The following is a 10,857-nucleotide window of genomic DNA, read 5'->3' as shown; positions in this document are numbered from 1 at the left end:
CCTCCCCCTCCCCCTCCCTCTCCTCCTCCTCCCCCTCCCTCTCCTCCTCCTCCCCCTCCTCCTCCTCCCCCTCCCTCTCCTCCTCCTCCCCCTCCCTCTCTCCTCCTCCCCCTCCCTCTCCTCCTCCTCCCCCCTCCCTCTCCCTCTCCTCCTCCCTCTCCCCCCTCCCTCTCCTCCTCCCTCTCTCCGCTCCCTCCCTCCTCTCTCTCCTCTCCCCCTCCCCTCCTCCTCCTCCCTCTCCTCGCTCCCCCTCCCTCTCCTCCTCCCTCTCCCGCTCCCCCTCCCTCTCCTCCTCCCCCTCTCCCCTCCTCCTCCTCTCTCCTCCTCCCCCTCCCCCTCCTCCTCCCTCTCCCTCTCCCCCTCCCCCTCCCCCTCCCTCTCTCCCCTCCCCCTCCCCCTCTCCCTCCCTCCTCCCCCTCCTCTCCTCACCTCCCCTCCTCCCTCTCCTCCTCCTCCCTCCCCCTCCCTCTCCTCCTCCCTCTCCTCCTCCCCCTCCCCTCCCACCTCCCTCTCTCTCCTCCTCCTCTCCCCTCCTCTCTCTCCTCCTCCCCCCTCCCCCCTCCCTCTCCTCCTCCCCCCCCTCCCCCTCCCTCTCCTCCTCCCCCCCCCTCCCCCTCCCTCTCCTCCTCCCCCCCCTCCCCCTCCCTCTCCTCCTCCCCCTCCTCCTCCTCCCCCTCCTCCTCCTCCCCCTCCCTCTCCTCCTCCTCCTCCCCTCCCTCTCCTCCTCCTCCTCCCCCTCCCCCTCCCCTCCCTCTCCTCTCCCCTCTCCTCCTCCCTCCTCCCTCCCCTCCTCCTCCCTCCTCCTCCCCCTCCCCCTCCCTCTCCTCTCCCCTCCCCCTCCCTCTCCTCCTCCCTCCTCCTCCCTCCCTCCTCCTCTCCTCCCTCCCCCTCCCCTCCCTCTCCTCCCTCCCTCCTCCCCCTCCTCTCCTCCTCCCCTCCCCCTCCCCCTCCCTCTCCTCCTCCCTCCTCCCGCTCCCTCTCCCTCTCCTCCTCCTCCCCCTCCCCCTCCTCTCCTCCTCCTCCCCCTCCCTCTCCTCCTCCTCCCCCTCCTCTCCCTCTCCTCCTCCCCTCTCCCCTCCCTCTCCTCCTCCCTCTCCCGCTCCCCCTCCCTCTCCTCCTCCCTCTCCCGCTCCCCTCCCCCTCCTCCTCCCCCTCCCCCTCCTCCTCCCTCTCCCCCTCCCCTCCTCCTCCCTCTCCCCCTCCCCCTCCTCCTCCTCTCCCTCTCCCCCTCCCCTCCTCCTCCCTCTCCCCCTCCCCCTCCTCCTCCCTCTCCCCTCCTCCTCCCTCTCCCCCTCCTCCTCCTCTCCCCTCCCCCCTCCTCCTCCCTCTCCCCCTCCTCCTCCCTCTCCTCCTCCCTCTCCTCCTCCCCCTCCTCCTCCCCCTCCCCTCCTCCTCCCCCTCCCCCTCCCTCTCCTCCTCCCCCTCCCCCTCCCTCTCCTCCTCCCCCTCCCCTCCCTCTCCTCCTCCCCCTCCCCTCCCTCTCCTCCTCCCCCTCCCCCTCCCTCTCCTCCTCCCCCTCCCCCTCCCTCTCCTCCTCCCCCTCCCCCTCCCTCTCCTCCTCCCCCTCCCTCTCCTCCTCCCCCTCCCCCTCCCTCTCCTCCTCCCCCTCCCCCTCCCTCTCCCTCCTCCTCCCCCTCCCCCTCCCTCTCCTCCTCCCCCTCCCCCTCCCTCTCCTCCTCCCCTCCCCCTCCCTCTCCTCCTCCCCCTCCCCCTCCCTCTCCTCCTCCCCCTCCCCCTCCCTCTCCTCCTCCCCCTCCCCCTCCCTCCCTCCTCCCCTCCCCTCCCCCTCCCCCTCCCTCTCCTCCTCCCCCTCCCCCTCCCTCTCCTCCTCCCCCTCCCCCTCCCTCTCCTCCTCCCCCTCCCCCTCCCTCTCCTCCTCCCCCTCCCCCTCTCCCTCCTCCCCCTCCCCCTCCCTCTCCTCCTCCCCCTCCCCTCCCTCTCCTCCTCCCCTCCCCTCCCTCTCCTCCTCCCCCTCCCTCTCCTCCTCCCCCTCCCCCTCCCTCTCCTCCTCCCCCTCCCCCTCCCTCTCCCCCTCCCCCTCCCCCTCCCTCTCCTCCTCCCCCTCCCCCTCCCTCTCCTCCTCCCCCTCCCCCTCCCTCTCCTCCTCCCCCTCCCCCTCCCCCTCCCTCTCCTCCTCCCCTCCCCCTCCCCCTCCCTCTCCCCCTCCCTCTCCCCCTCCCTCTCCCCCTCCCCTCCCCTCCCTCTCCTCCCCCCTCCCCCTCCCTCTCCTCCCCCCCCTCCCCCTCCCTCTCCTCCTCCCCCTCCCCCTCCCTCTCCTCCTCCCCCTCCCCTCCCTCTCCTCCTCCCCCTCCCCCTCCCTCTCCTCCTCCCCCTCCCTCTCCTCCTCCCCCTCCCTCTCCTCCTCCCCTCCCTCTCTCCTCCCCTCCCCCTCCCTCTCCTCCTCCCCTCCCCCTCCCCTCCTCCTCCCCTCCCCCTCCCCCTCCCTCTCCTCCTCCTCCTCCCCCTCCCTCTCCTCCTCCCTCTCCTCCTCCCCTCCCTCTCCTCCTCCCCCTCCCTCTCCCCCTCCCCCTCCTCCTCCCCCTCCCTCTCCCCCTCCCCCTCCCCCTCCCTCTCCTCCTCCCCTCCCCCTCCCTCTCCTCCTCCCCCTCCCCTCCCTCTCCTCCTCCCCTCCCCTCCCTCTCCTCCTCCCCCTCCCCCTCCCTCTCCTCCTCCCCCTCCCCCTCCCTCTCCTCCTCCCCCTCCCCCTCCTCTCCTCCTCCCCCTCCCCCTCCCTCTCCTCCTCCCCCTCCCCCTCCCTCTCCTCCTCCTCCCCTCCCTCCTCTCCTCCTCCCCTCCCCCTCCCCCTCCCCCTCCCTCTCCTCCTCCCCCTCCCCTCCTCCCCCTCCCCCTCCCTCTCCTCCTCCCCCTCCCCCTCCCTCTCCTCCTCCCCCTCCCCCTCCCTCTCCTCCTCCCCCTCCCCCTCCCTCTCCTCCTCCCCCTCCCCCTCCCTCTCCTCCTCCCCCTCCCCCTCCCTCTCCTCCTCCCCTCCTCTCCTCTCCCCCTCCCCCTCCCTCTCCTCCTCCCCCTCCCCCTCCCTCTCCTCCTCCCCCTCCCCCTCCTCTCCTCCTCCCCTCCCCCTCCCTCTCCCCCTCCCTCTCCTCCTCCCCCTCCCTCTCCTCCTCCCCCTCCCCCTCCCTCTCCTCCTCCCCTCCTCCCCCTCCCCCTCCCTCTCCTCCTCCCCCTCCCCTCCCCCTCCCTCTCCTCCTCCCCCTCCCCCTCCCTCTCCTCCTCCCCCTCCCTCTCCTCCTCCCCCTCCCTCTCCTCCTCCCCCTCCCCCTCCCTCTCCTCCTCCCCCTCCCTCTCCTCCTCCCCCTCCCTCTCCTCCTCCCCTCCCCCTCCCTCTCCTCCTCCCCCTCCCTCTCCTCCTCCCCCTCCCCCTCCCCTCCCTCTCCTCCTCCCCCTCCCCCTCCCCCTCCCTCTCCTCCTCCCCCTCCCTCTCCTCCTCCCCTCCCTCTCCTCCTCTCCCTCTCCCCTCCCCCCCCTCCCCCTCCCCCCCTCTCCCTCGCCCCTTCCCTATAATAGATTCCAGCATTTTCCCAAGTACTGATGTGAGGCTAACAGGTCTGTAGTTCGCCGTTTTCTCTCTCCCTCCTTTCTTAAATAGCGGGGTTACATTTGCTATTCTCCAATCTGCAGGAACTGTTCCAGAATCTATCAAATTTTGGAAGGTGACAAATGGCCACTATCCCAATGGCCACCTCTTTCAAAACCCTAGGATGTAGATCATCCGGTCCTTGGGAGTTATCGACTTTTAGTCCCATTAATTTTGCTACTATCTTTTTTTTTACTAATAATTTCTTTAAGTTCCTCATTCTTGCCACACCCTTGGTTTTCTCGTATTTCTTGGAGGTTTTTTGTGTCTTCCTCCGTGAAGACAAAAACAAAGTCATTTATTTAATTTCCCTGCCATTTCCTCATTCCCCATTATAAATTCTCCCGTCTCTGACAGTAAAGGACCTACATTTACCTTTGCCAGTCTTTTTCTTTTCACATACCTATAGAAGCTTTTACAATCTGTTTTTATATTTTTGCTAGTTTGTGCTCATATTCCATTTTCCCTTCATCAATTTCTTGGTCCCCCTTTGTTGATTTCTAAAAAGATCCAAAATCAGGCTGACCGCTTTTTCTGGCAACTTTATAAGCTTCCTCCTTTGACTTAATACCAACTTTAATATATTTTGTTAGCCATGTTTGGATCACTTTTCCTTTTGGGTTTTTATGCCCTAGAGGAAATATATGTTGGTTGCAAATTATCCATTATTTCCTTGAATGTTAGCCATTGTATGTCCACCTTCATACCTTTTAGTGTGGTCTCCCAATCTACCATGGCCAACTTGTCCCTCATCTCCTTGTAGTTTCCTTTGTTTAGATTGAAGACCTTAGTTTCAGATTGGACTACATCACTCTCAAACTTAATATAAAATTCAATCATATTATGGTCACTTGTCCCTAAAGGCCCCTTTACCACAAGATTACTGATTAGCCCTTTCTCATTACACAGTACCAGATCCAGAATAGCCTGTTCCCTGGTTGGTTCCTCCACATACTGATCCAGGAAACCATCTCGCATGCATTCCAAGAATTTGTCCTCCACACCATTAGTGGTAATTTGATTTGCCCAGTCAATATGTAGATTAAAGTCCCCATGATTACTGTATTGCCTTTGTTACATGCACTTCTAATCTCTTGATTGATACTGTGCCCTACATTACCACTACTGTTTGGTGGCCTATACACAACTCCCACCTATGTTTTCCGCCCTTGCTGTTTCTTAGCTCCACCCAAATTGATTCCAGTTCTACATCATGATCTGCCAAGCCAAAATCTTTTATCTTTACCGTACCGATCTCACCCTTATTAACAGCGCTACGTCACCTCCTTTTCCTTTTTGTCTGTCCTTCCTAAATGTTGAGTACCCTGGAACATTCAGTTCCCAGCTTTGGTTACCCTGCAACCATGTCTCTGTAATGGCAATTACATCATACCCATTTACTTCTATTAGTGCCATTAATTCATCCACCTTGTTGCGAATGCTACGTGCATTTAGATAAAGTGCCTTCAACTTTGCCTGTTTAATATTTTTTCTGCACTTTGACCCTCTTTACTGTTGGCCTTTGTTTCTGCTCACTACTAGTTTTGCTGACTACTTTTCTAACTTGCACTTCCAGCTTTGTTTCTCTCTGTTCTGGGCCCACACTTAGGTTCCCAGCCTCCTGACAAACTAGTTTTAAATCCTTCCCAACAGCACTAGCAAACCCCCCTGCGAGGATATTGGTCCCGGTTCTGCTGAGGTGTAACCCGTCCAGCTGGTACAGGTCCCACCTTCCCCAAAATCGGTCCCAATGCCTCAGGAATTTAAATCCCTCCCTCCTACACCATCTCTCCTGCCACGCATTCATCTGGTCTATTCTCCTATTTCTGCTCTCGCTAGCACGTGGCACCGGGAGTAATCCTGAGATTACTACCTTTGAGGTCCTGCTTTTTAATTTATTTCCTAGCTCCCTATATTCTGCTTGCAGGACCTCGTCCTCTTTCTACCTATGTCGTTGGTACCGATATGAACCACGACCTCTGGCTGTTCACCCTCCCCCTTCAGAATGTAATATAAGCCCAGGATCCTGTGTGCTTTTTAACAGCTTCTCAGCTTGTCCTTCCACCTTCAAGGACTTGTGTACATACACGCCCAGGTCTCTCTCTTCCTGCACCCCCTTTAAAATTGCACCATTTAGTTTATATTGGTTCTCCTCATTCTTCCTACCAAAATGTATCACTTCACATTTCTCTGCATTAAAATTCATCTGCCCACTCTACCAGTCTGTCTGTGTCCTCCTGAAGTCTCTTACTATCCTCCTCACTGTTTACTACATTTCCGAGTTTTGTATCCTCTGCAAACTTGGAAATCATGCCCTGTACCCCACATCCATTCCTATCTATACCACTCCTGTCGTTCCAAATCAGCGTATCCTACTGTGTGACTGGGGATCTATTAGTTCCTTAAATTTTTTCTAAATTTCAACAAACCTTTCCCAAGTGGACGTGTTTGGACTGTACTCAGGCGGTTGATGAATGTGCAATGGTAAACTATTTAAAAATCTGCGGTCACGTTTTGTGTTCCAACAGATTTCTGCTTTCTGAGTGAGGTGGGATATAAAAACCTCATTAAAAATTCAATATCGCCTCAAATTAATTTGCAAAACATTTTGTAGATGATTTCCAAGTTTATCATAGGGAATATAGATTGGACATCGACCTCTGTTGCTTTCACCCCTCTGCTGTTTTGTGCATCTCATCCTGTCCTGGGATATACCCTGTACCCTGACGGTTGGGTAGTTACAAACGTGTCGTGTTTTTGTTTTCATAGCTTGCGCTGGACACTCATCACTGGACATGGATAAACCACTTTGTGATATGGGGCTCGCTGCTGTTTTACATCATCTTTTCTCTACTCTGGGGAGGCATTATTTGGTAAGTCTGTGTAAATATGGGCTCACTGTAAAACAAAACGTTTAAGTGTATGTTTCCCCTTAATAAGGTTTTCAGAAGGACAGAGATTAGATCCAGTTTAAACAACAAAGTATTTGTTTCGCAAAGCTTATTATCTGCACAAATATATATTAGAAGAATTTAATTGATGGCGCTGGACAGCATTTGATGAACATGTAGTAGAGGTCAGTGTGATAAAAGTACCACATCCTTTTCCGTGTGTAATTGAGTTGAATGTACTTTCGGGCAGTCAGTGATGGAATGTTATCACGCCTCCCTATCAAGAATGTGTTTTATTTAAACACAGCTGCTTTCTCACCGAGTGCCATAGCTAAATGAAACCTTAACTTCCTTAAAAATGTATCTTGTTGGGTAAAGGAAAATTGAAACAAACAAAAGGAGACATCAGCAAAATACTGAGGATGTTGGAAATCTGAAAAAAACCCAGAAAATGCTGGAAACACTCAACAGGTCAGGCAGCATCTGTGGAGAGAGGAACAGAGTTAACGTTTCAGGTTGATGACCTTTCGTCTGAACTGGAAAAGGTCATCGACCTGAAACGCTAACTCTGTTTCCCTCTCCACACATGCTACCTGACCTGCTGAGTGTTTCCAGAATTTTCTGTTTCTATTATAAAAGGAGATATCAGTTGTGTGGGAATAAATATCGAAAATGAAACTGGAGCAGGTGACAAGGGCCATGAATAGCATTTATAGTAAATCAACCCCAAAATGTGTGGCCATTCCGTCAGCTTCAAACAGGTGGGACCTGTGGCCCTTGGGCCAACATCATCATCTTCCTCTTTACAGGGAGGGGGGACTCCATATTCACCTGGTCTAGCAAGCTTCAGCTTCTTTGGCAGGAGGGTGCCCCAGATGCACCCCAAAACTAAGAAGGGCCCACTACTCATGACTCCTTCCTCGACCCCACAAACTTTGACGGGGTCAGGGATGGAGACTGCAGGCAGGCATATCTTGTCAATGGATACGACTGGCCGATACTCCCGAGAGTTTCACGCCATTTCCAGTCATCAGACAACCGAGGTGAATCGGCTGCAGTCTAAAAGTAAAAGGCAGTTGGGCCCAAGGTCTCAGCAACTGGCCAAGGTAACAGTGCATTGAAGTCGGGCTATCTGTGCCTGGGATAACACATCGCTCAAAGCTGTCCATATGTGAAGACAGAGGACCAGATTTTCAGGGTGCCATGAGGCGGGCTTTTAGGCATGCGGGGGGCAAAAATCCCGAATTCGAGGATCCCGACACCATCCCGCCCAAAACTCGCCTCCACGTAAGTTTCAAGGGAGGCGGGTACCCGCCCCGCACTGGGACCCGCCAACCCGAGGCGGGAAGGGATTAGTGCCAATTAACTGCCCGTTAACAGGCAGTTTTTAGCCTAATCCCTATTTTGAGGGGTGTCTGTGGGATTCCCGACGGCTCCAAACCACGCCAGGTTAGAGCAGGCGGGCCATCGGGTTGAAGGACTTGGAGGGGTCAAGATGTCGGTGTTCAGGTGAGTGATGGGTGCATGAGTGCAAAGGTAAGTGTGTTTGGTGTGTCTAAAGTGTGTGAAGAAGTTTAAATTACCTGTACTTACCTTTACAGCCTTTCTTCCTGTAGGCGTCGGGAGTCCATCACTCAGCCGGAACTGAAAGCTGAACGGCTGCGATCTGTCAAAAGTGACAGCCTCAGCTTTCAGTGCCGGTGACAGCTCAAACTGAGTCTGTGTAGAAGGACTCAGGTTAGAAGTCAGACTGTCAGTGTTTGACAGCTTCAAACAGCTGTGAAACACTGATATTTCATCTGTCAAAAACTCTTGACAGATGAAATTTCAGTCTGTGACGTCACCTGTTGCCGGGTGGCCCTTAATTGGCCTGCTGAGCCCGCTGGGCGGGCTCAACAAGGTCAATCAAGGGAAAATCGCATCGATTGGCCGGACGTCGATGGAGGCGGGACTAAAACCTGAAAGTTGTAGTCCCGCCTCCTTCCCGACAGCTTAAAGAAAATCTAGCCCAGAGTGTTTCAACTGCAAGAAAACTGGGCATCTTGCGAAGGCGTGCCGACGGAAGAGTAAACCAACTGGCAATGCTAGAAGTAGAAATCACCAGACACTACATACCATTGCAGAGCAGCAGTAGGACGAGAGTTTCTGGAGAATCACGTCATCAGGAGCATGAAGGTATCTAACAGCGATTCGAGAGGTATCGTCATCCAAGTAGATGTCGCAGGAACCAGGATACCCATGGAATCAACACTGGCGCACTCGTGAGCGTAGTACCGGAATCGCTATATCGCGACAAGTTGCGTGAATATCGATTAGAGAAATCGAAGGTAGAGCTGCGAGGCTACTCAGGAGAGCAAATCCCTGTAGTCGCAAGTGTCACCATACCAGTGAAATACAAGGATCAGTGTCAGGGCTTGCCTCTCATAGTAGTGGCAGAAGACAAGCCTGCCTTGATAGGTAGAAATTGGTTGGGATCACTGAAGCTGGATTGGAATGAGATTTTTCATGTGGAAGTGAAATTTGCATCGAAAGATGATGTCATCAAGCAGTATCCGAAGGTGTTCAGCAAAATGGGCAGTGCGATCCAAGACTGCAAGGCGAGTGTCAGAGTGCAGAAGGACGCAAGACCAGTTTACTGCAAGCCACGTCCCGTACCATACGCACTCGAGGAGAAAGTTGAGCAAGAGCTCAAAAGTCTAGAAACTGAGAACATTATCTGAGTAATTGGGCTACACCCATTGTTGTTGTACCTAAGTCAGATGAGGTAAGATTGTGTGGTGATTATAAGGTAACCGTAAACCAGGTTCTAGAGTGTAATCTACCCAATACGTTGCCAAATTTGGGAGATTTGTTCACAACGCTGACAGGTGGCTAGATCTTTTCAAGGTTAGATCTCTCAAACGCCTACCTACAACTTGAGTTAGATGAAGAGTCCAAGTCATGCTTGACTATAAATACTCATCTAGGCCTATATCAGTTCAATAGGCTACCATTTGGGGTGTCTTCCACCCCTGACATATTCCAGGGGGTGATGAACCAAATTTTGCAAGGGATTGAAGGGATAGTGTGTTATTTGGATGACCTACTCATTTCAGCACCAAACAGGCAAATCCATAATGAGATGTTGAATGAAGTGCTCAAACGGCTACAGAAGCATGGGGTAGGACTGACAGCTCACAAGTGTGAGTTGTTTCAAAACTCAGTGGAGTACTTAGGGCACAGAGTGGACAAAGATGGTTTACATCCAACCAAGGAAAAGCTGGATACACTCAAATACACCCATTCCCAAGAATGTCTCTGAACTTCGATAATTTTTGGGTCTTTTGAATTATTACGGAAAGTTCCTCCCAAAGTTGGCTACATTGTTACACCCACTGAATGAGCTGTTGAGAAAATAGGTCCCTTGGAAGTGGTCAAAAGAATGCGACACAGCATTCAAAGAGTGTGAAAGCCAGTTAGTAGAGAGTACCAGGTTAGTTCACTATGATGTATCTAAGGAGATCAAGCTAGCATGTGACGCCTCTCTGTAGAGAGTTGGGGCAGTGATCTCTCATGTACTAGATAGTGGGGAGGAGCGACCAATGGCTTTTGCTTCACGCACTCTCAGTGCCAGTGAACGGAATTATGCGCAGATCGAAAGGGAAGCTTTGACATTGATTTTTGGGGTCAAGGAGTTTCACAAATACTTGTTTGGTTGTAAATTTACCATAGTTACTGACCATAAGCCTCTGACAGCAATTCTCCATCCAAAGTCCCCAGTTCCAACCTTAGCTGCAGCCCGAATGCAGAGATGGGCTTTGATTTTGTCAACGTATATGTATGACATTGAGTACAGGTGATCAGCTGATCACAGTAATGCTGATGCTATGTCCAGGTTGCCATCCCCATCACAAGTTACACCCAATAGGGAAGAAGTGTTCTATTTCTCGTACAGTGATGAGCTGCCAGCCACAGCTGAAGAGATTGGTAGGGCAACCAAACGTGACCCAATTATGTCAAAGGTGCATGATTACATAGCAAATGGATGGTTAAACCAGGTATCAGAAGAAGATATCCATCCATACTTCGTTCGTAGAAATGAATTGTCAGTGGATAAAGATTGTATCATGTGGGGAGCAAGAGTGGTTATCCGAAATAGGTTCAGGTCTAAATTGTTAGGAGATCTTCATGACCAGCATCTGGGAACGTGTTTAACCAAGTGTTTTGCACGCAGTTACTTATGATGGTCAGGTTTAGATAAAGAGATAGAGTATATAGTCAGTCAGTGTACAACATGTCAATTGGTGAGCGAGAAACCACCATTAGTACCATTACAGCCATGGAAATGGCTTCCCAGAGTGCGGCAAAGGTTACATGTAGATTTTGCTGAGCTAG

General features: G+C 53.7%; 1 protein-coding gene across 1 annotated transcript in view; it reads left to right on the top strand.

The window, feature by feature from the left end:
* The window catches only part of atp11a (ATPase phospholipid transporting 11A), a 302,919-nt gene that overhangs the window by 231,950 nt on the left and 60,112 nt on the right, over positions 1–10,857 (top strand). Inside the window, exon 25 of the mRNA XM_085999881.1 lies at positions 6,362–6,465. Within this exon, the coding sequence (XP_085856007.1) occupies positions 6,362–6,465 (104 nt within the window). The remainder of the gene's footprint in view (positions 1–6,361; positions 6,466–10,857) is intronic.

This window comes from Somniosus microcephalus, chromosome 10 (genome assembly GCF_052327205.1).
Source record: "Somniosus microcephalus isolate GS21.2 chromosome 10, FLI_Smic_1.0, whole genome shotgun sequence".
NCBI classification, from domain to species: Eukaryota; Metazoa; Chordata; class Chondrichthyes; order Squaliformes; family Somniosidae; genus Somniosus; species Somniosus microcephalus.
The sequence above is the reverse complement of the archived record's forward strand: the minus strand, read 5'-3'. Positions and strand labels throughout refer to the sequence as shown.